Raw genomic sequence first — 27258 nt, 5'->3', positions numbered from 1 at the left:
AAATAGATTTCTCGACATAAAGGGTCAGTATTGGCGAGTTACTTCTTTATTAAATTCTTCTTTTTGATATAACTTGATTCTACAGAGGATATCTTGTTGTTAAAAAATGTGATTGATAACAGGAGCATACATAGACCTAGGAATTAAAAGTAAGAATATTAAGTTATACCCAATTTTAAGAGTAACCTTCATATTTAATTTAGCAAACAACAGATTTGCTTAAGTGTTTTAATTCAGAATTTTTGGAATTGCTTAATATCAGATAATGAGAATAACAAATACATTTAAAACCCATTAATACATTTGTTAATTTATGGAATAAAGAGGTCCAAAATGGTTGCAACATGGACATAGCAGTTGCCGTGAATAAATGAAGCCACAGTATTAGGGGGCGGTCTCTGAATGCGGTTTTCAGATGAACGATGGTGTTGTAATAATTATGTGTATCAAATCAAGAAAAAGTGCTGCTATATTTCTCTCTTTCATTCTGGTTTCTTTATGTCTCATTTTTCGTAATGTCTTCTTTCTTTATTTTTCACCGACATGTCTGTTTTATTCTCTCTCTCTTTTCTCTTCCAGTTTCCTATTTTTCCTCTTAATTTCATGAAACTTATTTAAGGCAGTATTTTTCCAATTTTGAATGCATTGTACCTTGAAAAGGTATCTATACCTGTAATATTATATATGATATACCTATAATTTAGTATTTATAATATTCAGTAAAAATGTGGGTCTTTTTGATTAGCTACTTCAATTTTATTAATTTACAAAATGCAATAAACCAACTGCTGTTTCTTTTGTAATCCTAGTGGCTATAGAAAACCAGTTTTTTATGCCATCCTTCAGAGGATATGCAGTCCAATATTTGTATCAGTATTTATCGCAGCTTATTAATTAATATAATCATTGTAATGTTCATAATAATATTTTTAATGATACTGGTATTAATGACACTTGCAAACCAATTCAGACTTTGATATGATTCTGAGCTGTATCTTTTTATGTGTCGGACTATTAGTGTTGTTGACGCTCTTTATCAATTAACATTCAGGAGGGTTAATTTGCAGGAAAGGGAGAATCTTGAGCTAAAATATTCAACTGTGACCATTAGAGAAAGCTGGTACAACTAATCTCAGTGTTGTGAATGTGTTCAAATAACAATGTTCTGATTACCGAAAGCAAAAGCTTAGTTAGGATCTAAAGTAAATTCATCAATAAATGCAAAAGTGCCAATGTGCTGGTAAGAAATTAACAGCCTCATGCATCAAGCCAAAATCCAGTCGGTAAAATACCGAATCGCAAAAATCACCCGTTACCGATTAAAAAATACCCACTTCAAATGCATGAACCCAAAACGTGAGCAAATAACGAATCGCAAAAAATAAATCCGCCAAAATACCGATTCGCTAATAACCAAAATGCAAAATTACCGAATCGCTAAATACCGATTTAGCAGTTACCGAAATCACTATTAGCTCCCGGAAAGTGCCAATAGCAAATAACGAATCGCACCCCAATGCAACAACAGTCGCTAATAACGAAAATCCCAAAAATCGCTATTTTGCAAGAGCTAAGGTGCACATGCATCAAGCAAACCAAAAGCGATTCCTTAATAGCGAGACAGCCAGTGAAAACAATGTGCAAGGATGTTTTGTTTGGAAGCTAAAAGATTGATTTGTTTACAGTGCAAATAACATTTTAATGCTGCCTTTTACGTAATCGTAATGTTGTGCCATGAAAGTTGTGTGTTTTCATTGTATAGAAGTTTATACAAGACTTGCATTTTGAGGCAGAGTCAACCCTCTGCTTCCTTTTCCAGGCACTGGGATCACTTAAGGCGATGCCCATTTTTTCTCGAAAGCTTATGAGATGGTGAGGGTTAGTAAGACATGCTTTCTTAGGCTTTATTTTTGCATTTTGCATTGCACATTTGAAAAGTGCTGCTTTTGTACTTAGAGGAAGCATGGTCTTCAGTATTGGAGCTTGCTATTATTAATTGATTATTTGACAAATATGCAGTGATAACTTAGGTGCACATGCATCAAGCAAACCAAAAGCGATTCCTTAATAGCGAGAAATAAGGAATCGTCATTAAGGAATCGCTTTTGGGTATGCATCAACAGATTCGGTAATTATTAGCGATTCCTTAAAAATCGCAAATTTTACCGATTATACAATAGCGGGGCATGCAAACTCCGAATAGCTATTAGCGAGTTCAGTAATTCCGAATTAGCAAATAGCGAATTCGGTATTAGCGAAATCGCAAATGACCGCGTCGCACCGGGAACGTGCAGATGACATCACCAACCAGGAAATACAGCAGCCCCACCCTCATTGCATCGACAGAGGAGCAAACAGGAGCACTGACTGCAGACTGCCTGTGCAGACTGAAGCCACACCGACTGTTCCATCTGCTAAAAAACACCATCCATGGAGAAGGAAGCCCCATCCAGCGCTGAGGCTGCGCGCAAGCGCAAGCGCAAGTTCTCCGACAGGGAGCTGGAGCACCTAATTGAGGGAGTCTCGAGCAAGCACGATCGCCTCTTCGGCAAGCTGTCCCTCAAGGTGCCTGAGGCGGAGAAGCGCCGCATATGGCTGCGCATCCGCGAGAGGGTGAATGCAGTTGGTGTGACGCCCCGCAGCATCGACGACCTAAAAAAAAGGTGGTACGACCTCCGGAAGCGCGCCACAAACCTGGAGGTAAAGTTAAAAAAAATAACCGCAAATGCTAAAAAAAAAATTTCAACATGTGCAAATGATTGAGGCAATCACAAAACCCTTAAATGTGGCCCAGGAGACCCTGTTGGCTCCCACAAAATGGCTGCCCTCTACGTGCTTGCAAGGAGGATGCGTATCAATGCAGAAGGACAGCGCAGGAGAAGGGTCCAGGAGCGAGTTTTCAGACTGCGCATAACCTTGCTCGGGCAGAATGAGGACGAGGTGTACGAGAAGTATCGCCTCAATCGTGCAATGATCATGCGCCTGATTGCAGACCTGGAACCATTACTGCAGCACCAGACACACCGGACCAATGCAATCCCTGCGCACGTTCAGGTCCTATGCAGCCTGCACCTACTGGCCTCAGGGAGTTTCCAGGGGGTAATTGCGGTGGCCGGAGGCGTATCGCAAAGCGCACTGTCACGCTTCTTCAAGAAATTCCTAGATGCCATGCTGACAATGCTACACACCCACATCAGCTTCCCCACAACCCCACAGCAGTTGGACCGCACCAAACAGGCATTCTACCAGGTGGCACAATTCCCACATGTGATTGGATGCATCGACTGCACGCATATCCCCATATGTCCACCCGCAGCAAATGAGTACATATTCCGGAACCGCAAGTCATACCACTCAATCAACGTGCAGGTTGTGTGCGATGCCAATAACATCATAACGGACCTAGTGGCACAATTCCCAGGGAGCACACATGACTCCTACATCTTCCGCCACAGTGGAATGCACAGGCGACTAATCAACGGAGAATTTGGAGAGGGACTCCTGCTAGGTACGTAAAAATACGCTTCCCCACACCAACACCACACATGTATGTACATCACCAATGCTAAGTCTATGCTTCTATCTTCTAGGTGACAGTGCTTACGCCCTGCGTGAATACATACTCACCCCATACATCAATCCAGCAACCCCGCAGGAACATCGCTACAACGCTGCACACATCAGCACTAGGAATGTCATAGAGAGGACATTTGGGATTCTGAAGAGTCGCTTCAGAATCCTACACAAGACTGGCGGCACCTTGCTTTACAAACCTGAAACATGCTGCCGGATAATTGCTGTATGTGCAATGCTGCACAACATAGCGACCAGAAGGGGGATACCCATAGAGGTGGACAGGGATGACGACCACCGGGATGACCAACCACCCGCCCAACAACGACAGGCACACGTCCCTAACACAGCAGAGGGCCATAGGAGGCGGACATACATCATGCAAAATCATTTTTGAAACATGTGTGAATGAGACATTACAAGTTAGTTTGGGGTGCAACTGTTTAATGCACAGTAGCACTGAGGTTTGTGCAACAAAACTAGCTATGTAAATCATGCTCCAATTGCATAAAGTAAAATAAAAGGTGCCTTAAAGTCACGCCTGTGCATACTCAATAAGTGGATGTCCATGGTTGCCCCACCATGGTCCTGTATGCATGTCCAACTGTCTAGTGGCGCTTCCCACGTACCCCAAGCCTCCGCTCAGGTGTCTCCAAAGCCTCACCACGGCCTGTCCCCGTGGATGCCCGCGAACTGCGGCGCCTGGTGCTGCCCTCTGCCACAGACACACTGCTCACACTCGAGGCAGCCTCACTAGCGTCATCCCCCCCCAAAGCTGCAGCACTGCATGTGCTGCTCTGGATGTGTTCCACAGCAGTGGTCAACTGCCCCAGTGCCTTTGCCACATCCCCGCCGAAGTGCCCAAGGTCGACCTGCAAGGACACAGTGCGGCGTGCCAACACTGCGGTACTGTTGCTGTGGCGCGTGATAGCCTTAGTAGCGGCAGCGGAATGCAACAATTGCTGTCGGTACCTCCTCTTCTGGCACTCATGGCACTGGTGAGCTCTTGTACATCTTCCCTGAGGAGAGCATTGCCCTCTGCCACCACAGTGCTCATGTCCCTGACCGCCGTGCCCATGGCCGTTACTGCGGCAGTCATGGCTCGCATTTCACGAACAAGGTGCACGATGTTGGTGCTGATGGTTGCCATGTGGCGGCTCTGCACGCGCTGGACAGACAGCATCCTCTCCTCAATGCCAGGAGTGTGTTGGAGATCAAGGTTGCCTGAGGAGACCGAACGTTGGCGAGACCTGCGCCGCTGTGTTAGCCTGGCGCGGACAGGTGGTGCATCAGGTGGTGTGATAGCGCGCTGACCGTGTCCCGTTTGTGTGGTGGGTGTTTCCATCTCCGCCAAGGGCGCAACCTGGGACCTGCGCCGCGGCGCTTTGGTGGCTGTCGTGGCAGCAGCTGGTGTGGCTGGTGCTGGTGGTGCTGGTGTTGCTGGTGCTGTTGTTGCTGGTGCTGTTGTTGCTGGTGCTGGTGGTGCTGGTGGGGTGGCAGGTGTAGGTGATGTGAGGGCATCCTGCGCTGTCTCAAGGTCTGATTCAACCGGTGTTTCGGAGATTATCAGCCGGCCGCTGTCATCTGAATCCCCAGGTGATGCATCTGTGTGTGAAACAGTGCATGGTTAGTGGAAAAGTTAGACCTACGTAGTGTTGCACACATACATGTCCCTCTGTGATCCACTATACATACTGTCTATACCCAGCTTCTACTGATCTGGTGAATGGTTATTGCATTTACCCCTGTACATGCACACTTGCCTGAGTAGACTACAACTCCCATGATGCACTAGTGTTAGGAGTAAAGCTGTGTGTTGCAAAGCTGCATGCACACTCAGATCCTGCTGGGGGCCTGGAATGGGATTTACGCTATGCTGGGTATGGCAACAGGCATGCATCTTACCTTGGGCACTTGTGGCTGCGCCGGACGTGTCCATCTGGGTCACTCCCACGACGGCTTCCCGCTCAATTGTACCTTCCACCAGCTCCTCCAGGGCAGTGTTAGCCTGGACCGTGGAAGGGCCGCCTCCCGTTCTGCTTGCGTCCCGGAGCCTCTCTGCTATCCTCTCCTTGGCGCGCTTCCGCAGGTCGTACCACCTTTTTTTTAGGTCGTCGATGCTGCGGGGCGTCACACCAACTGCATTCACCCTCTCGCGGATGCGCAGCCATATGCGGCGCTTCTCCGCCTCAGGCACCTTGAGGGACAGCTTGCCGAAGAGGCGATCGTGCTTGCTCGAGACTCCCTCAATTAGGTGCTCCAGCTCCCTGTCGGAGAACTTGCGCTTGCGCGCAGCCTCAGCGCTGGATGGGGCTTCCTTCTCCATGGATGGTGTTTTTTAGCAGATGGAACAGTCGGTGTGGCTTCAGTCTGCACAGGCAGTCTGCAGTCAGTGCTCCTGTTTGCTCCTCTGTCGATGCAATGAGGGTGGGGCTGCTGTATTTCCTGGTTGGTGATGTCATCTGCACGTTCCCGGTGCGACGCGGTCATTTGCGATTTCGCTAATACCGAATTCGCTATTTGCTAATTCGGAATTACCGAACTCGCTAATAGCTATTCGGAGTTTGCATGCCCCGCTATTGTATAATCGGTAAAATTAGCGATTTTTAAGGAATCGCTAATAATTACCGAATCTGTTGATGCATACCCAAAAGCGATTCCTTAATGACGATTCCTTATTTCTCGCTATTAAGGAATCGCTTTTGGTTTGCTTGATGCATGTGCACCTAAGTTATCACTGCATATTTGTCAAATAATCAATTAATAATAGCAAGCTCCAATACTGAAGACCATACTTCCTCTAAGTACAAAAGCAGCACTTTTCAAATGTGCAATGCAAAAATAAAGCCTAAGAAAGCATGTCTTACTAACCCTCAGCATCTCATAAGCTTTAGAGAAAAAATGGGCATCGCCTTAAGTGATCCCAGTGCCTGGAAAAGGAAGCAGAGGGTTGACTCTGCCTCAAAATGCAAGTCTTGTATAAACTTCTATACAATGAAAACACACAACTTTCATGGCACAACATTACGATTACGTAAAAGGCAGCATTAAAATGTTATTTGCACTGTAAACAAATCAATCTTTTAGCTTCCAAACAAAACATCCTTGCACATTGTTTTCACTGGCTGTAAACCATATGGGTTATTCCACAGAAGAAACTGAACGTTTTATTAATGCAAAAATAAGAAAGTACGTTGGGGTGCTTCTGCACTGTCAAAAAAACATCGACATAGCAAGGACGTTTAGCTCATGAACTTCTAATGTTGCAAAACACAATCCAAAACACAAAAGAGAGAAAGGGAATTTTCGCAATTCAGAAGGGGATACTCCTAGTCCCCTTTAAATCATATGAACAAACAAGAAAAGATGTATACCCAGCAGACAGAACCCTGTCTTCGTGGTATTTGGAAAAAAGAGCACAAGAAAGGGCAAATCTCCTTTCTTAAAAAGACCCCTCACTCACCAACCTAGTTGGTGACATGCTTCATCATTGGGGTCCCACCCGAATAGCCGAATGCTATCCGGGTGTGCTGCGACACCTGATTACAGTGGAGCTGATTATTTTGTTGTGAAGGTGAGTGAAAAGGTGTTAATTAAAAATTGGCCAGATTTAACCCACTAAAAATATTTATTCTGGGGCAACTGGACAATATTAAAAGAGTTGTTAAGATGCCGTACTTGGTTAGATTGACCTTCGGTATCCTCCAGTGAACAAAAAGTGCAAAAAAGTGTGCAGAAAAAACGGTCTACATGTTTCAACCATCAGTTGTTATTACCAGGTTTTCGTCAGGACCAGTGAACGTGACCCGGGAGGTATACACTCGCTAAGGTGTACCCTGCGCTTGGTCACTATGGCCTAACCATGTACTCACGGTTAGGTATCCTTTCGTCCCATTGGTTGAAAGGGAAATATCTGTGAAGATAAACACAAGATCACAGACAAGTAATTCAAGTCGCTACAATGAGTTCTCTCTGTGGGATAAGTGCTCTTATATTTCCCAACACATAATGTGCATAGCGTGAGATTACCAGACAACTCAGAGTGTGCCTCCACGACTTTGAGGCAGTGAACTGTCTACACATGACCCTTAGTGGGGTTGTACATGGAATATTCCTGAGTAAATACATCTTGCCAAGCATTAATTTTAATAAGGTTGTTTGTATTGTGACTATGTGAGCGTGATGGATTGCCTGTTCGGGTTTACACCATGATCACAAGTATAGCCACTTTCCTTTTCATGCGGTCCAAGACATTTCTTACACTTGAATGCCCTATTTTGTGTGAGTCTGCAACTTTTGTTACTTCCAATTTGGTTTAAACCATGCCCTTTAAGGAGCTCTCCAATATTGGTTTCATATTCAACATTAGTAACTTTATTGTCCGGTTGTCGAGCCATACCAGCGCACTAACTCCCGGACGTGTTGACGCAGGTCTCATGACCGCTTAGCCACGCCCCCTGATCACTCAACCCGGAAGCAGGCTGCACTTACCCGGCACAGCGGCTCCGAGGCACTGATCCTGCAGGGAGTGGCGGCAGGTCCTGTTGATAGGCGCAGCAGTCGGTGATCAGCTCCACATAGTAAGTACCCGGGCTAGATGCGGGAGTCCCCGTCTTCCCTCCTTTTGAAATCATACTCGTAGGGATGATTTGACTCTTTCTTGCCCACTTTTGTTTAGATCATGTAAAGAGCCAAACACCATGACCCCGACTCCCATGAGGCACGCTAACATCGCGTTTTTAGTAAGCTTTCTTCTCCTTCCCATGAATCCGAATTTTATGCCCACGACACACTTGCGATTCTTCCTGCACATAATACGCTTGCGGTTTTGACATGAATGTTGTCAAGTAGCGCACTCACAGATTTGAATGAGAGCGTGTAATACCCACCACTAATGAGTGATGTATGTGGGGTTGACTTAACTATGGGCCTCGGTATAATCTCCCAGGGTCCAGTGTTTGCACCGGTGCACTTGCACTCCTCATTTCACATGGAGTGCGCAGACACCCACTCTATAATGATTATGATTAGTGGGTATGTTCTATGTCCTAGTGGCCTAATCTGTCGCTGATTTGTGTGCGTGAGTACTACAGTTCACTGCCTCAAAGTCGAGGAGGCACACTCTGAGCTGTCTGGTAATCTCACGCTATGCACATTATGTGTTGGGAAATATAAGAGCACTTATCCCACAGAGAGAACTCATTGTAGCGACTTGAATTACTTGTCTGTGATCTTGTGTTTATCTTCACAGATATTTCCCTTTCAACCAATGGGACGAAAGGATACATAACCGTGAGTACATGGTTAGGCCATAGTGACCAAGGGCAGGGTACACCTTAGCGAGTGTATACCTCCCGGTTCACGTTCACTGGTCCTGACGAAAACCTGGTAATAACAACTGATGGTTGAAACATGTAGACCGTTTTTTCTGCACTCTTTTTTGCACTTTTTGTTCACTGGAGGATACCGAAGGTCAATCTAACCAAGTACGGCATCTTAACAACTCTTTTAATATTGTCCAGTTGCCCCAGAATAAATATTTTTAGTGGGTTAAATCTGGCCAATTTTTAATTAACACCTTTTCACTCACCTTCACAACAAAATAACCAGCTCCACTGTAATAAGGTGTCGCAGCACACCCGGATAGTATTCGGCTATTCGGGTGGGACCCCAATGATGAAGCATGTCACCAACTAGGTTGGTGAGTGAGGGGTCTTTTTAAGAAAGGAGATTTCCCCTTTCCTGTGCTCTTTTTTCCAACTATCACGAAGACTGGGTTCTGTCTGCTGGGTATACTCCTCATTCTTGTTTGTTCACGCAAAACACAATCCGTCAGCTGAGGAACCTAGAAAAATGTTACTTTCAAATATGCAGGGACAGACACGAGGAGCCGTATAACACAAGGTGCCCCCCGGGGCTCAACAGGCGTTTGCACCCACTTTCCGCACCCCTGGGGCACTTTGGTATTACAGAAAGGACCACAGATGCTTGTGTGGCCCCTGGTGTACATAAAGCGTCAGCGCGATCTTCAGGGGGCGTTCCCTCATTTATACGGGTTGTGCCCCATGCAAATGAGGGAATCCCTCTGCTTCTGTGCCCGCCCCGTATTCCAGATGGGAGCGCAGAGGCAAAGAAGCTGTCAGAAGGTGTACTGATAGTGCGCCACCTGAAAGTTGGCACACTGTCAGTGTGCCCCTTAGAACATCCCTCAGGAGGGGGGAAAGAGGGTCCTATCGACTCCTCAGACATCCCCTTGCAGGCGGGTGCAGTCACTGACTGCACCTGCCGGTAAGGGGATCGTTATCCCCCTTTAAAAGTGCTGGCGGGTTGCCACCTGCACTGTGAAAACACGGAGCGGCTTCAAAGCAGCTGCTTCGTTTTTTACATGAATGTGCTGCCCCGGGGGCAGCGCGAGTTCGCGGCTGTCCTTGGGGCAGCACATTCCATGTAATAGGGTGCACTTTCTCTGTTGGGCCCTGTGCTCCTGTTTTAAGTCGCACCGGGCGCAAACAGGGAAAATGCGCCCTTTACATAATAGGGCCCCATAGCTGCAACTCATTTTCAATGATTTCAATGATAATCAAGCACTTTTCTTATGCTAACTGAACCAAACCTATGTTAAGCATCTTTTTCTAAATGAGAATTAGGTTGTCGCAGTGTCATGGTTAGTAATATTTGCACTTTTTGTTTCCCTGTAGATACCAATGTTATCCGGTATATCCAGTTGGCAGAGATGAAGCTCAGTCGGTGTGCCCAGAGAGAGAAGGAGGCCTCTTGAAAGGGCACAGATTTGCACTGACAACACTTTCATGTATGGACGCCTAGATCGGGTGGATCTTTCCAGGGTGTCTCAGATCCACCTCACATGACAACCTTAGATCCAATCTGGCTGCTTTGCCTGCACAAAGAGAACCTTGCCCTTTTTTCTTTAACATATGAGCACCAAACTCACTGATGGACTCCACCACCCCATGAAAGGAGGCGTCGCGACCGAAGATCTGTGATGCTGGCGTAAGGTGCCATTGGCTGACTGCTTGCTCCAGTGTGGTGTGGAGAAGAGATCTTTGGAGGCTTAATTGCATTTGTACTCGCCAAACAGACTGTTCTTCTCACAAGAGTTAAAGGAGATCTCAACGTGTCGGACACATCTGGAACAGCTGCCTTATTAGCAGAATTTTTATTTCTACTTCCTGTGTCTTCAGAGGATCATTTGAGATGTTGTGTAATATATAAATTGTGTAGTCACTGGACATCGCTATAGATGAGGGTTTATAGTTTTAGATAAATTTAAATAGTAAGAAGAGCTACCGTGGCTATTTATTGATGGAGAAGGAAGGTAGTAACTAGAACCTGGGATTATGTATTTGTCTTGGAGTTTACTATTTGTACATGTTGAACTGTTGAAAGAATGATACCTTCAGCTTTACTAGAATGTTTGGCACACTGCCAAGCTTTTTTGCCTTCTGCGATACCTGTGCCTGTTCTAAACTTGTACTGGTTGTTTGATAAAGTATGTGATGCCATGCCCCTACTACCGCCCACTCCCATTCGTATTACCCTTCTTCACTCAACAAATGCAGGTATATCCTTGAGAATAGCTTGGATTGCCTCAAACCACCAGTTCTGATCACAAGTCATTCAGACAGAAGTCTTGCTTGTGAAGTTGTGCGGGCTGCAACATTGGTGGAAACATGAAATGCAGAAAGTAAATAATTGAACCAGGTGACACAAATGCCGTAGGCTTCTGCATAAAATAACAAGCTTGTGACCGATATGTACAAGTTCAATTGTTTTGTTTTCTTATAATTTCTAGTTGGACAAAAAAGCCAGAGTGAGTGGTAAATGCTGACTCTCTTGCAAATCTTAATCTTCAAATTAAATCATTTAAGATTATATGTTTTGCTCTTTAAAGAAGCAGCATGGATTGTGGATGTCAAAAAATCTCTATAAATAGTGGATTCTGTATGTCATTTACACTGCTTGTTTTAAGATGCCTTTTTCAATTTTGAGCACAAGTAGAAATTTCTATGTTTGGATGTTTTACACGAGTCAAGGTCCCAGGTCCATTTTCAAAGGTAATTTTTTTATTCTAACTTTTTCCTAAATAGGGACTGAGAGAGCACAACTTTTGTTGTTCTAGCACCCCCCCCCCCTCCCCCTTATTTATAGATCGTATTACCTAAGGCTATTTTGTTGCAGAAAGTACCAATATATCATGTGTTTCAGAATCATTTAAAGCTGGTTTTCCCAAAGGGAAAATTAAGGGAACAACAGTTTTTTAAGAGTGAAAGAAAACTAAGGTGCACTTTTGTTCAAAATCGTGTGTGAATGAGATAGCCAAAGCTTTCATTAGTTAAGAAATTTGGCTTTGTTCTTGACATGCCCCATGGTAGACACAGAAGAAAGACTTTCTCTAGCACCCCATAAAGAGAAGACCTCCATCTTTTTTCTAACTATGGACCTTCTATTCAGTACAAAGTAGCTTGATGTTTTTGAAGAAGAGATTCTGTACTATATTATATTTGTACAATTCGGTATAAGTCAATAATGTATGGCTCAAATACCAATATTCAAAATATTTACTTTAGTGGAAGCTATTCTGAAAAGTAAGATGCAAATAATGTTGCTATCCAAAGTCCGGCAAAAAACATAATTTTGTTATTGTCATTTGGATACACCAATCCTAAATATGCTTGGCCACAATCGCATTTTAATTCATATATAAAAAATGTTAGAAACATTTTTATAGATTGGATCCCAACATTCATATACAGTGCTCATATGTTAATTCCAGGAAGGCTTTTGCTGAAGATCTAAAATCACTTTTTATGTTATTTTGCTGAACAGCTCTTATCCCATTAATAGGAAACACAATCATATGAACATTGGAGTTGCTTTAATCAAGGAGCAGCTTTTCTTTGCAGGTTTTTCAAATTTTGTAGCGGGAAAGTGAGATATTTTTTAAGAAATGCACATGCTTCATATATGAAGTAGACCTTTTACAAGATTTGCGCCTGCTTTCACCAAGATATAAATTTTACAGTCTAAAGGCTCTCATAAAATTGTTTGGTAATATTTCTGTAAATGGCAAACGTATTCGGTGTAAAATAAGGGCAGAGAATTTCCAGCATTAGGTAGTATCTTAGGCAGTGTCATTTTCTTTTTGTAGTAGATCCGCTCTTGCAAAAACAACAGTTGATGGACAGAATGCAGAGCAATGTCAAACATTCACCCCAGTACAGAGATCTGGGCCTAAACCCATCGTTTTTTGCTCACCATGCTGTTCCAGTTTGAACCCAGCCATATGCAAATCAGTCTTGACCCGGTGCCTCATGGGAACAGTCCAGCCCGAACTGCCAAGCCAGGTCCTCCCTGGACTGGAAACAAGCATCCTAGGACCGGTTTCAGGGTTTCACCCCTCTTCAGCCAGGATAGCTGATTCCAGTGGCACAGTGAGGCCAGGACCCACGTCTGGGCATACCTGGCGCACTCAGGGCGAGAAAGCAAAAGACACAAAATTGATGGACGGAATGCAGAACAAATCAAAACATTCAACCCCAGTCAAGAGGTCTAGGTTAAATCCATCATTCTTTTGCTCACCATGCCACCCCAGTTTAGACCTGGCGATATGCAAATCAGTCTTGACCCTGTGCCTCATGGGAACAGTGCAGCCCGAACTGCCAAGCCAGGCCCTCCCTGGACCGGAAACAATCATCCTAGGACCAGTTTCGGGGTTTTACCCCTCTTCAGCCAGGATAGCTTGGTTCCATTGGCATGATGAGCACCGGACCCACGTCTGGGCATACCCGTTACAGTTAATTATAAACTACCATAGCATCATAGTCAATAATTTCATCAATGAATACTACAGATGTGGAGTCTCCTACGTTTTTGATTGTCAATGACTATAGTAAGGGTGATTGAAAGAAAACCCTGAACCTCTTAGCAAGGTTTGCCTGAGCTAGAAATTTATTCATAAAAGGATTGCAGGATTTGGAGTGGGGAATTTATCCACGCAATCACAAGAATGGGTAATACCTTTGCTCAAAGCAGGCAGAAAGTGTCTGTGGGACAGTCTGTGAGCTTGTGGTTGAGACATGTGGTGTTAGGACAGGCTTCAGCCTACCCAGAGGAACATTGTCTGCCCCCCGTGCTGCGGTAGGTGGTGTGGTAAGGGGTTGGCTAGATTGCTTGTGCTGCCAGTAGCCACTCTCCCTGTAGCAGTGAAAACAGATCTGGTGTTTCTGGACACAGAATTATCCGGTCTGGAGTTTAACAATTTTGGGTAATTGCGGGCGGTGGAATTTCACCCATACTTATCGCTCTAGGTGGAATTCCGCCACTCTTGAGGGCTATTTTTTAGTACTGTGTTTAGCTTGCTTTGGATTCTTAAACTATATAAATGCTGAGACAACTCTTACCATTGCTCCAGAGTTTAGACGCACACTGTGTGTCACCCTTAGATGATGACCTAAGAAGTGCTTTGCGGTGTGTCATTAACTCCTGTTGATTAGATCAGTGTTCTTGTGGGTGCCTAGAAATTAAATATAGGTAATCAGTATTTTATATATGCAATGTCAAAGACCATACCATTTGAGAAAACACCTTGGGTCAGTGTTACCGCCCAGAAGCACTGGGTGGAAAAAGAGTAAAAACACTGAAGTGAATTCACGAAATCTTTCTCAAGACTTAAGGCAGACTTGTGCCTAGAAAGAGTCATTAAACATGTACTATATGAGATTCATAAGTAGAAATTATGTGTTGTACATACACAAGTCATGCCTACGATGTGCATATTATAGGTTAAATTCGAAGTGGGTGTCCCCATGGGGATCGAAATGGTGTGACCTGAGAGAAAATACATGCATATTAGCTTACCACCCACAAAGCAGTAACTATTTTGATATGGCCAAGCATTCAAGTATGAGTTTTTTATACTTATCTGAGCAGAAATGGCCCTGGCATATGTGATGCAGAAAGTGTGTAAAACAGGCGTTCTTAGTAAGTTCACAGATAGTTGTGCATTGTACAGTAGACACAATTTTGGTGCATGGGATAAAGATACCCGAAATATAGGCAAAATACCAAAACTGTATTAATCAGAAGCAGCCCTAGTGTAAACATTATATATTCGGCGAGAGCTAGAAAAATAGTTGCACATCAGCCATGTACATGAGTACCACATGCATAGACCTGTACATTACAATATGTGTAATTTATGTTTGAGTAATACAGGATTGTGCGTAAATATCCAAAGGGTAGTAACCACCACTCCTGCATAAGTTAAATTATGCATTTTGGAGTTTATTTACCTAAATCTCTACCTTTGGGGGCTTTGTGTCAATTCCTTGACTTAGTAGATATAAGGGTTTTGGACACATAGTAAGTGATGGACCACATGATCTAGCACTCTGGGGCCTAGAAAAAGATGGGAAACTGACTGGCCAGTATCCTGGGCTGATCACCCTGCAAGAAGCAATGCACACAGAGCCTGAATGACTTGTAGCAGCAGATACACAAAACAACTCATTTATTGTGACCCAGAACAAGAAATTACCTGTGACATCTCCGAACCTGCCATTACCCCCAGGTCCCTACGTCCTCGACACCTTCATTACAAATGAGATTTACTATTTCACCGAAAAGGACAAAGGAATGCTGGACCTACCCTCCCCCTCCCACTGGGAGTACATAAGGCGTACCGGTCCCAGCATTCCTCCTGTTCTTTTTTTCTGTCATACTGACAGTGGTATGGACGTGGCAGGAGCAGGGGCGCTCCTGCCTTTTGCTGGTTACTTTCGCGGAGGCTGCTGGTCGGTCCTTCGACAGAGGCCTCTCCCTCCCTGCCGGGCTTGGGGGGAGTGGCGCGGGCTTCTCCTTGGTTGTTTCTGCCGTGCGGCGGTGGTGATACCGCGTTGGCTTTCCTCTGGCCCGATGGCCGCCCCTCCGGCCTGCCGGGCTTGTTAGGGGGCGCGGCCGGTTTGCTGCTCCCGGATTGGCTGCAGCTTCCTTCCCCTTCCGGTTTTGACGGCGGGACGGGAGTCTGGCGCCTCGATGTTCCCGGCTGTGGGCTGCTCGTTATGAGCGGGCCGGTGGGGTGAGTACCGCATGGCGGTTTTGTGCTGTGGGGTTTCTTTGTTTTTAGCTGTGCTTCTTGTATCTGCTGCCATGGGGAAACATTCGAGGAAGAGGCATCATCGGGAGAGGTCTTCCTCTTCTTCTTCTTCTTCGTGTGCTGCTTCCAGGTCTCCTTCCCCTGACTGATTCTGCACAGGAGGCGTGCGCTTTGCGTTTGCTTTTCCAGGGTACTATGTTGTTTGGGGGGGAATTGGAGGCCAAGTTGCATAAACTGTTTAAGGAAAAGACGCATTCTTCTTCGTTTTAGGTCTCCTCTTCTGCTCCTGTCCCTTCTACATCCAAGTCTTTCTTTCGTCCTGCCTCTCGTGGACAGTTTGTGAGAGGCCGGGGAAGGTTTGCTTCTGGCCGGGGTCGGGATCATAAGGCTAAGTACCCTCCGCTTGCCAAGCCGCGTTCCTGTCTCTTTGGCGGTGGTTCCCGGGTTGTTGGTTGGAGGGCGGCTGCGCTTCTTCCTGATGGCCTGGGTTCAGTCTTGTTCCGACGCCTGGGTGTTGGAGATCATTTGCCTGGGTTATACTCTGAAGTTTTCGGTTCCTCCTCCAAAATCCGGGGTTCAGCCGACTCCCTGGCCTTCATGCCGTTTGAAGCGGGCTCATCTCTCTCAGGGGATTGTGGATCTTCTTCTGAAGGGTGCCGTTCAGGAGGTTCCTACTTTGGCGATGAAGGAGGGCTTTTATTCCCTGATCTTTCTGGTTCCCAAAAATACGGGGGTTTTCCTCTTGGTTTTGGACCTGAGGGTGTTGAACAAGTGGGTGACCAGGGTTCCTTTTCGCATGGAGACTTTGCAAAGGGTGATTCCTTTGGTGCTTCCGGGTCACTTCATGTGTATCCTGGATCTTCAGGATGCTTATTACCATGTTCCGATCCATCCGCGGTCCCGCCGGTTTCTGCGGTTTTGTGTTCTGGGGCGTCATTGTCAGTTCATGGTGTTGCCTTCCGGTCTTCGGTCGGCGGCGAGAGTCTTTACGAAGGTGGTGGCTCCTTTGGTCGTGTGGCTTCATTTCCGAGGGGTGATGGTGTACCCGTACTTGGACGACTGGTTGGTCCATGCTCCCTCTCGGGTCCTGTTGTTGGAGGCCCGGAAGGTGGTGTGTTCGGCGTTGTGGGCCCATGGTTTCCTGATCACCTTCCCCAAGTGTCAGCTGACGCCGTCTCAGGACATGGTTTTCATTGGGGCCTGCTTCCGTTCGGATCTGAACCGGGTGTTCCTCCCCGAACCTCGGGTTGTGACATTGGTGTCCCTTGCTCGGCGTTTCAGGGTGGGGGGTGCCTTTCCGGTGCGCCTTTGGTTGCGTCTTATGGGTCTGATGGCGGCGACTGTTTTAACGGTGGCCTGGGTGCGTTTTCATCTGCGTCCCCTTTGGGTGTACCTCCTGTCTCTCTGGAATCCCCTGTCCCGCGATTTGGGAGTTCTTCTGGTGTCTCCTGTGGTCTTCCCGGTTCTTCTGTGGTGGTTGGTGAGGGGCCCTCTGTCGCTGGGTCTGCCTCTGCAGTCTTCCCCTTCTCTAGTCTTGACGACGGATGCCAGCTCCTTGGGGTGGGGTGCAGCCATGGGGTCTCGCTCCCTTCAGGGTCGTTGGTCCCTCCTGGAGAGCCGCCGGTCGTCCAACTGGTGAGAGCTGACGGCTGTGTCCCGGGCTGCAAAGGGTTTTCGGGGTCTGTTGCTCGGTCGGAACGTGTTGGTTCGGTCCGACAATTTTGGTGACGGTGGCTTATCTCGATCATCAAGGAGGGGTTCGTTAGGCCTCTTTGCATGCGGTGGTTGTTCCCCTGTTTTGTTGGGCGGAGGGCCATCTGCTGTCTCTGACGGTGGTTCATTTTGGGGAGCGGACAACTGTGTGACGGATGTCCTGAGTCGTTGCTTTCTGGATTCTCTGGAATTGTCTCTCACCCCGGTTGCATTTCGGCTTGTGTGCGGGAGGTTTGGGCTTCCCTTTCTGGACCTCTTTGCCTCCCGGCACAATGCACAGCTTCCTCGCTTCTGCTCCCGGTTTCTGTAGGAGGGTTGCTGGGGGGTGGACGCCCTGTCGATTCCTTGGCCATCCCGTCTCCTCTATGCCTTTCCTCCTCTGGCTCTGGTTCCCCGATTTCTGGCCCGTTTGTGTCAGGAGGATCGGGAGGTGGTGGTGGTCCTGCCGTTTTGTCCTCGGAGGTCCTGGTTTCTGACGGTTTGTCATTTGCCGGTGAGGGGTCCCTGGTTTCTTCCCCTGTCCCCATCTCCTCTGAGGTCTTCCCCGTTCCTGTCTCTTCTCCGGTTGTGGCTGTCGGTGTGGAGGTTGAGAGGCAGGGTTGGAGGAGGCGCGGTTTTCCCGGAACATTTAGCGGTGGCCCTTCAGCGTTCCCGGCGGCCTTCTACCCTCAAATCTTATGATTGGCATTGGGGTTATTTCGGTCGTGGTTGTTCAGCGTTGTGCCTGTCCCCTTTGTGCTGTTCCTTGCAGGTTGTGCTTCGGTTTTTGTGGGAGGGTTTCGAGAAGGGTTTGGCTGTGTCCACTCTACGTGCCCAGTGGGCCGCGGTTAGGGCGTTTCGTTCCCCGTGGGGGACTCATTCGGATGTTGAGGACTTGGTTTCTCGTCTGCTACACAGTTTTTCTATTTCTCGTCCTGTGCCTCGCCCTTCCTTTCCCCTGTGGGATTTGCCCTTAGTTCTTCGGGTTTTGATCGGTCCGCCTTTTGAGCCTTTAGCTGCGGTGGATTTGTAGTTTCTTACTCTCAGAGTAGTTTTTCTGGTGGCCGTCACCTCTGCTCGTCATCTTGCGGAGTTGGGGGCCTTGGTGGCGCGTGAACCTTTCTTGTCCTTCCCGGAGAGTGGGGTGGTGCTTCGCCTTGATTCTTCTTTTGTGCCGTAGGTTTCTTCACAATTTCACGGGTGCCAGGCGTTGGTCTTGCCTGCCTTGGGCTCTGTTTTGGATTGTCCTGGTGGTCCCTGGTGGTCCTTGTTGGATGTGTGCCGGGCTTTGCATGTTTATCTTGTTCGCACGGCGGTGTTTCGCAAGTGGGACTCCCGTTTTGTCTCCTTTGGGGCTGCTTCACGTGGGGGTTAGGCTTCTTCTGTGTCGATCGGGCGTTGGCTGAAGCAAGTCATTTCCTTGGCCTACTCTCTGTCTGGGTCACCTCCTCCTTTGAGGGTTCAGGGTCGTTCTACAAGGGGGGTGGCTGCCTCTTGGGCGGAGGTTCTGGGTGTTCCTCTCTCTGAAAATTGTAGAGCTGCCACCTGGGCCTCTTCTGATACTTTCATCAGGCATTATCGGCTTCTCAATCTGTTGGAGGATGATGGAAGCTTTGCGTTGGGGGTGTTGAGCTCTGTTCGCTCCTGATGTTTTTTTCTTTTTTGTCTCCAATAAATCTCTGGGTTTGTTTTGCTGTCCTGGCGGTTTGTTGTGTTTTCTGGAATGAATGCCGGTGTCTGCTTTGGTATTTCTCATTAGTAATGAAGGTGTCGAGGACGTAGAGACCTGGGGGTAATGTCCTATTACTTACCAGTAATCTTCATTACTCCGGGTCCCGTAGTCCTCGACACCTTCATGACTTCCCTCCCTCCCTCCCTGTCTGCCGGCCTTCATTGTGGCTTGGTATTTCAGGAGGAATGCTGGGACCGGTACACCTTATGTACTCCCAGTGGGAGGGAGAGGGTAGGTCCAGCATTCCTTCTTCCTTTTTTTCTGTCGGTGAGATAGTAAATCTCATTTGTAATGAAGGTGTCGAGGACTACGGGATCCGGAGTAATGAAGATTACCGGTAGGTAATAGGACATTCACCTGTGTCAGAAGGAATAGGCGGACTATAAAGCTCTGAGGAGGGTCGACCCATAAAGGTCTCTTTCACTTTTCAAATACAACCCCTCAAGTTTTTCAGTAGCCTTCACCATTTGAGTTAATTGCAGCAGAAATGAAATCCAGCTAGACTCCATCAAGGTCATGAAGTGATCAACAAAGAGGCCTGCATGATGTAGGGCAAATTGCACTGAATCCAGTGTATTAGTTAGTATCAGTGTGTCTTCTTACTACCAGGCACAGAGTCAGGTGCATGCTTCCACCACACCTCCGACAATGGGCATACATGCACCACACTGGTCCATAGACCCATCGCCCCAGGTACTCCACAACTGTGCACATCCACAGACGGACACTCTCAGGTAAGATGGCTGCTGGTATCCTGTACCCACCAGCTCCTTACTATTGTCTATGTTCGTTGCCAGGTGTAGACCCCACAGTATTATACCTCAGTAGAAGCCCCCACGCTCTTTTTGCCCACAGTTTGAATTCAAGTTGCTACCCATTCCCCCCCTGAAAGAAGTCCACGTTTCTGCTTCTTATGAAGGTGCATTTTATTTCTGCATTTCTCAAGAAAGGAAAAAGCACTCAAATTTCAAAGATGGCGTCCTGTGAATTCTTACCTGTAACACGTGTGTTGAAAGTTACAAACTTAGGGTGTATGTCATGTCTAGCCTACGTTGCGTGGTTGCGAGCTCGGCGGCTGAACCATCACTGGTGGGGGTTATTTCCCATTACACGCTGGCACTCATCTATACCTTCACCTATTTATTTAAGGTAGCCCCTTCCTGTTGTTCAGCCTATAGACACAGCCACACACAGGGCGCACACAAGGGGTTAAAGTATTGCAGCTCTGTTTGGGTGGTCATTAAAGTCATGAGATGTGCGGGTGACATTTTCCACCCTGCATTTGCTGTGTGGGGGTGATACGCTTGTGCTGTGCGAACACATTTTCAGGTTTTCACCAAAATTGTGTGTACGTTTTTAGCCTTGTACCACTACCCATGGTGGCTGCCTTCCTGGGTTCCCTTGACTTGCAGAAGCATCTGAAGGCGCCCTCTGGAGATGCTGTTTAGTGTGAGGAGTCAGTCCGGTCTGCTTTCAGCAGGATTGTGAAATGGCACCAGCTTCAAATTGAATAAAATTATTTTGTTACCTCACCACAAGCTGACTCCTGATGTTTCTTTTTATCTCCCAAGACTGTAGTCTTGAGAAATATACAAAATGAAATAAATGGTGTGCTCTGTGTGTTCTCTCACTTCTGCGTGCATGTTTTTTTTTTATATATCCTTACACAATTGCTGAAGTAAATATACAGGTTACTGCCCCCTTCTATCCCTCCATTATCCTATTCGATCCAACTAACACACCCACGTGTCCACCACTCAAATTAACATATTTCCCTATTTCCTTGTACTAACCCACCGCTAATTCCTTTTGGGTTCTGGAATAGCGTGCTTCTCATCGAAAAGCGCTTTGACGCCTCGTCAGGGGCAGGAAGCGCTATATAGATACAATTACAATTATTCAGACAAAGTCTTAAATTGCTCGTGTGCACACTGCCCTGACCAAAAGAACAGTGTGAATGACAAAACATGGACAAATCCAAAAGATGAGGCTTTTTTTAGGCCTGCTTGTGAGGCAACTTAAGCTGTCTTTGGTTTTGTAAAAATTCATACACTGTATGTTTTACACATGGGCTTTTGGTCGGCGGGCTTCGTCCATTGTCTTGTTCAATTCTCATTCACATTTTGCTCCTGCCCACCACAGCACCCTGCCTGAAGCAATGGGTCAGCCTCTTTACCCACTGGGTCCCCTCACCATGTATGATTGCACAATGTTTGTGTGGATTTTTCACATTCGCCAAAAAATAGCTCCTTGCTCTTCTGTGACAAAACTGTTTCAAAGTGTGCTGTTTTTCTGTTATCTTACATCTTAATACTGGCTATTTATTTAATTTGCACGTTTTGAGTCCATTTGGATGGTTATGTATTTTCCATGCCGTTTGCAAACTTGGTGTTATAGGGTGACTTTGTGGTTTGACTGCCTGTTATTTGAGTGCTTCTGTAGGTGGTGACTTATTCTTGCCTCATTCACCAATAACAATACTGAAAGCATTATACAAAAATAACACTAGTAAAACAACCACACGAATGAATGTTTTTCTAAATGTAATATTTGTATTGCAATATTTTGGCAATCACATTAAGTGGCAGCGTTTTTAATTTTGTGCTACATGCCGCCAATTTTTTTTTTATTAACCATGGCACCAGCTTTCCAAGGTGTACCAATTGGTATTGCCAATGTTTGTTTTTTAAAATGAAAATGATTTTTCATTGGCTGGCGAGTTTATGTGAGTGGAACACTAGATGGCTCTGTGCGTGAATGAGAAAAATGACTGTGAAAAGGTGGGTGTGAGTAACAGTATGTGGAGGGTGGAGTGGGCAAGTGACTATTGGGCTTATTTACAAGTCCCTTGGGCCACCAGTGCATCACTTTTAACTTGGGAAAGTTAGGGTACAAACGGATGGCTGAGCTGAATGTGTGGATGGATGGATGGGTGAGTGAGTGGGAACATGGATGGATGAATATATGCATTCACATAGAATCCATTCACTGTCTGAACTGGTAAATATATATTGAGTTACTTGGCCCTAAACTACACCCAAAGCTGAATTAAACACAGTAAGCACAAGTGTAAGGTTGGAAAAAGAGTAACCAGCCCAACGTGTGGTAACACATAGACAGGAGTCACAGGAGTTGGACAGAGGAGCTGGAGCAGAGTGGGTAGCTTGCTATGTTATTAATTGTATTATATTGTAATATGTGCAGTGGAGATTCCGCCCCAAGTGCAGAGACTCCACACTCACTACCCTCACCACCCCTTTGTGAATCGGGCCCCAAATGTGATACTGCCCCTCATGTCAATGTTAAGAGATGGGTGCTTTCCCACTTTTGCAACAGGATGTAGTGATGGTTTATATCCACCTAAATGGGCACTGTCAATCTGAGCAGACATTGCACATTCAGCCTTAATAGAACCCTCAGAATATTGTAGCATAGATTATCACATTTTGCAGCACCAAATTAGACCTTTAGTGGCACAAAAATGACATTTGTGGCATTTTAGCAGCACTTTATTTTACTAAAGTATTTTCATTTATCATACTATCAAACACAGGGAATATATTTTTGTAAGGTCTATCAAAACATTAAAAACTATGCCAATATATTATTTAAAGCATGTTTGCAGCCAGGTGTTCATTTTGTCTGTTTTGATCAAATTATTCTAAGCACCTGAAATCTACTTCAACATCCTCCTGCTGATTGTAGTGTAAAAACAATAATGCACAGATGGATTGCTCATGAAGGGCACAATGTCTACTGGATGAAATAATCGTATAGTTGCTTTTGCTCCTTTCAGCATCTGCAGAACTATTTACACAGTCTTTATACACAGCTGACATCTATGAACCCATGTACTTGTCCACATATTCAAGGGTATTCAGAAATGTTTCATTGACGTGCGCCATTATATGTTTTATCTGAGCAAGATTCAATTTCGCCCCCGCAGTACTGTCAAGGAATGGCCGCAGTGACTCCAGAGTGAATACGGAATTATGTGCTACGTTCATATGGAGGTCGTCCAGATAATCATTCACCTTCATGGTTACTGGTGACTGACTCTGGAATAGGTCTATCAATCCTAAAATATTTTGCTGTTTGTCTGCAAGGATATCCAATTGAAGTTTATTAAAGTTCTTTTTGTCATGAACTGTTAAAATTTGTTGTGAATTCCACTGAGCCACCTACCCGCACTCCTGCACCCTAGGACACCCGACACCCGCATTCTCCCCGGTCCACCACGGGAATTCATCCCGATTGATGTGGAGGGAGGCGCGGTCATAACTACATCCGGGCTAGAGGGGAGGAGGGCGCAACGTCATATCCGGTCTCCTGACACTCACTTGCATAAAAGCTGTATGCCATACACCACACGCAGCGGACGCGCGCTGTGACAGAATCCTAACACAGCAGTATTCACGGTACTCTTCTCTGTGCATTCGCCATATGTTGCTAGTTTTTAAAATCGCCGAACTAATTTTAAAACTGAACTGTTAAAATTTGTTGTGAATTCCACTGAGCCACCTACCCGCACTCCTGCACCCTGCACCCTTGGACATCCGACACCCGCATTCTTCCCGGTCCACCACGGGAATTCATCCCGATTGATGTGGAGGGAGGCGTGGTTATAACTACATCCGGGCTAGAGGGGAGGAGGGCGCAACGTCATATCCAGTCTCCTGACACTCACTTGCATAAAAGCTGTATGCCATACACCACGCGCAGTGGACGCGCGCAGCGGGCGCGCCGATGGCGCGCCAAAGGCGCGCCAAAGGCAAGCCCGTCTGCGCCCGTCCGCGGCCGTTCGGGGCTTGGGGCGCTAACCCCTGCCCGGATACCCACCCACACCAGAAGCTACAGCCGCAACACTCTACTGAAACTAAGAGTACCGGGACTCCTCTCTACCTGGAACCCGGCATGTAAATACACAGTCTGCCCACACTGTGGATTTTTACCTCTCTCTGATCCACCTATTAAAACCTTACGGCGGAACATGTTCCTCCTTAACTGCAGGTCACTCCCCAAACACACTTTAGAGACATCCATGCTTCTAGAAGAACTCCAACCAGATATTCGGTTCTTAACCGAGACTTGGCTTCACTCCGATTCTGAACCTGACCTTATCCAGGCTGTACCCCAAGGTTATCAAATCTTACGTGAAGACCGTATTTCAGGAAGAGGTGGTGGCCTAGCAGTCATCTATAAAGACTCCTTTGGGTGCCGTAGTTTACCCAACCCTATACCTGACTGCGAAAGCCTCTCCTTTTCCATAGACTTCTCACCAACAAGCACGTTCACGGGGATACTTATCTACCAACCCCCTGGGCCCGTGGGTCAATTTCTCCACTCCCAGCCTTACACCTTAGCTAACCTAGCCTGTAATACATCCAACTTCACCCTCCTCGGAGATCTAAACATCCATCTTGACGATGTTATCGATCACATCGCTCTAGAACTGTTTACTAGCCTCTCTGCGCTCCAGCTCAAGCAGCTAGTGCAAAAACCCACCTACACCAAAGGGCATCTTTTGCATCCCATTTTCAGCAATTGTACAGAGCTCTCAGTAGATCCCCCTCTCCCTTTGCCCTGGACAGATCATTTTCTCATTCCCTTCTCCCCCCCACTCTTCCCCCACTACAGTTACCCACACGAAACGCAACTGGTCAAAACTCTCCCAATCTGATTGGGTAACAAGTCTCGAGACCTACACACCACCTAACACACCCGACCCCACTCTAGCCAATGAAAACTATAGTAAATGGATCTCGAACTCACTCGATGCCGTGCTCCCCTTAAAATGCACGGAGTCTAAACGTAACACTCGAACGGCCCCCTGGTACTCCCCCGACTTACGGGAAAAGAAACGCCTCTGTAAAAAACTTGAAAGGAAGTGGCGAATGGATTACGCTTCCTCCGCGAAAACAGCTTACAGAGCCGCAATAAAAACATACAAAAACGAAATCCACATCGCACAGGCAACCTTCTTTGAAAACAAAATCAATACAGCCGCCTCTAAACCTAAGGAACTATATAAAATCGCGAAAACCCTTCTTAAGCTGCCAGACAAACCCCCCAACCCCCTTAATACACAAGCCCGCTGTAACAACCTGGCTGACTTCTTTTTCCAAAAGATACAAACCATCTACACCTCCTTTCCCCACATCCAACTCCCCATTCCACCCACCAAGCAGGGTGAGCCGAAATGTTGTACCCCAGTAACTCTCAGGAACCTTCCACCTCTTGACCCCACCTCGCTTGAAACTATCATGCGTCAGGTGAAATCCGGCTCCCCCAACGACCCAGCACCCCCATGCAACTTGCTGACAGTAATCAATCACATTCTACCCAACACCCTCAACCTGCTTAATACCTCACTGACCACCGGGACTGTTCCACCCCCCTGGAAGCAGGCCATGGTGAAAGCTCTTCTTAAAAAATCCAACCTGGACCCAGATAACCCAGTGAACTACCGGCCAATCTCCTTACTACCATGGCTAAGCAAGATCCTTGATAAACACGTCAACAGCGCTCTGGTTGAATTCCTAGAAAACAACCATTTACTCGATCCCTCCCAGACGGGATTCCGTCCCATGTATGGGACCCAGACCGCCCTCATTGCAGTTACAGAAGAGGCAAGGAAGATCATGGACCAAGGAGGATCTGCAGCCATCATCCTCCTTGACCTAAGTGCCGCCTTTGACACTGTAAATCACACCATCTTACTGCAAAGACTCGCGAGCCTAGGAATCTCCGAGAATGCCTTGGCCGGGCTCAAATCCTTCTTGTCAGGCCGTTCATTTAGGGTCTTTGAGGGTGAAACCATTTCCCCTAGCAAGCCCCTCGGGTGTGGAGTGCCACAGGGCTCCTCTTTGAGCCCTACACTCTTCAACGTGTACATGAGCCCCCTAGCTGAGATTGTGCGTCCCTTTGGAATAAAAATAATCACATATGCAGACAACACTGAGCTAGTAGTAGCCCTCAACCAGCCACAAACCACTCCCAATCATATGAGGGAATGTCTGGAAGCAGTGCATTTATGGATGACATCATCTTGTCTCAAATTGAACGGAGACAAGACCGAGCTAATGCTCCTAGGTAACCCCCCCAGTCCTACCATCGATCACCTATGGCCCACCTGCCTTGGAACCGCCCCCACAAACAAGGATTCCATCAAAAGCCTAGGCATTTGGCTGACAAATCTCTTAACTTTAGCTGCCAAGCAGCCAAACTCTCAGCTACGTGTTTTGGCCTGCTCAGGCTCATTCGAAAAATCCTCCCTCTTCTACCCTTCCAGGGAAGACAGACCATGATCCAAGGTCTGATTTTGTCGCGCCTCGATTTTGGGAATGCCCTCTACCTGGGAGCCCCTCAGGCCACCTTACACAAACTCCAGGTCATCCAAAACTGCGCAGCCCGTACTCTCCTCCAGACCCCTCGCCGACTTTCAATTAAACCCGGACTGAAAAATCTCCACTGGCTTCCAGTGAGGCAAAGAATTGAATTTAAGAGCTTATGCATCATCCATCGAGCCTTCTGGAAAACCGGCGCCCTTATAAATCATCCACTGGCCACTCCCTATATACCAAACAGACACCTCAGATCAACTTCCTCTTTCCTCGTCACTATCCCCAGGATCATAAGAGTCAGATGTGGAGGTCGATTATTCTCCTATAATTCGGCCAAATTATGGAACGCCCTGCCCCTTCATCTGAGAACCGAGCCCAATTTGCTCCCCTTTCGTAAACAGTTAAAAACCCTGCTTTTTAAAAAATCTGATTAATCTCTTAATTTCCCGTCACACGCCTGTCCGCTAGCGCTAGGACGCCTCAGGGTAGCTATCGCGCTCAATAAATCCTCATTTAATTTCATTGTTCAGAATCCTCTGCAGATTTTCAAGGGAATCAGCGGGAGACTTGCTGTGTTCCATCTAGACTCAACAAACCTGGCATAGAAGAGAATATATCTTACTTCAAAGTTAAATTCTTAAATTCACTTTTCATGAATGAGGTCCAGGAATGCGCCCTATATTATTGATGATAGTGCGCATTCCTGACCTTTTGTTTGGGCACTGGGCAGCGCAGCAATATTTATTACAGCGCTGTCCAGCACCCAAACATCTTATATGTGGACCCAAGAGTTTGCACCAATT

General features: G+C 46.6%; 1 protein-coding gene across 1 annotated transcript in view; it reads left to right on the top strand.

Moving 5' to 3' along the window:
* Nucleotides 1–11545, top strand: part of TTC9 (tetratricopeptide repeat domain 9) — a 281338-nt gene extending 269793 nt beyond the window's left edge. The window contains exon 3 of the mRNA XM_085627123.1: nt 10272–11545. Coding sequence (XP_085483249.1) covers nt 10272–10351 — 80 coding nt within the window. The 3' untranslated portion in view covers nt 10352–11545. The remainder of the gene's footprint in view (nt 1–10271) is intronic.
* Nucleotides 11546–27258: the final 15713 nt, after the last annotated feature.

The sequence above is a fragment of the Triturus cristatus genome, chromosome 9 (genome assembly GCF_964204655.1).
Source record: "Triturus cristatus chromosome 9, aTriCri1.1, whole genome shotgun sequence".
Lineage (NCBI taxonomy): Eukaryota > Metazoa > Chordata > Amphibia > Caudata > Salamandridae > Triturus > Triturus cristatus.
Note: the sequence above shows the minus strand (reverse complement) of the source record. Positions and strands in the feature narration are given on the sequence as shown.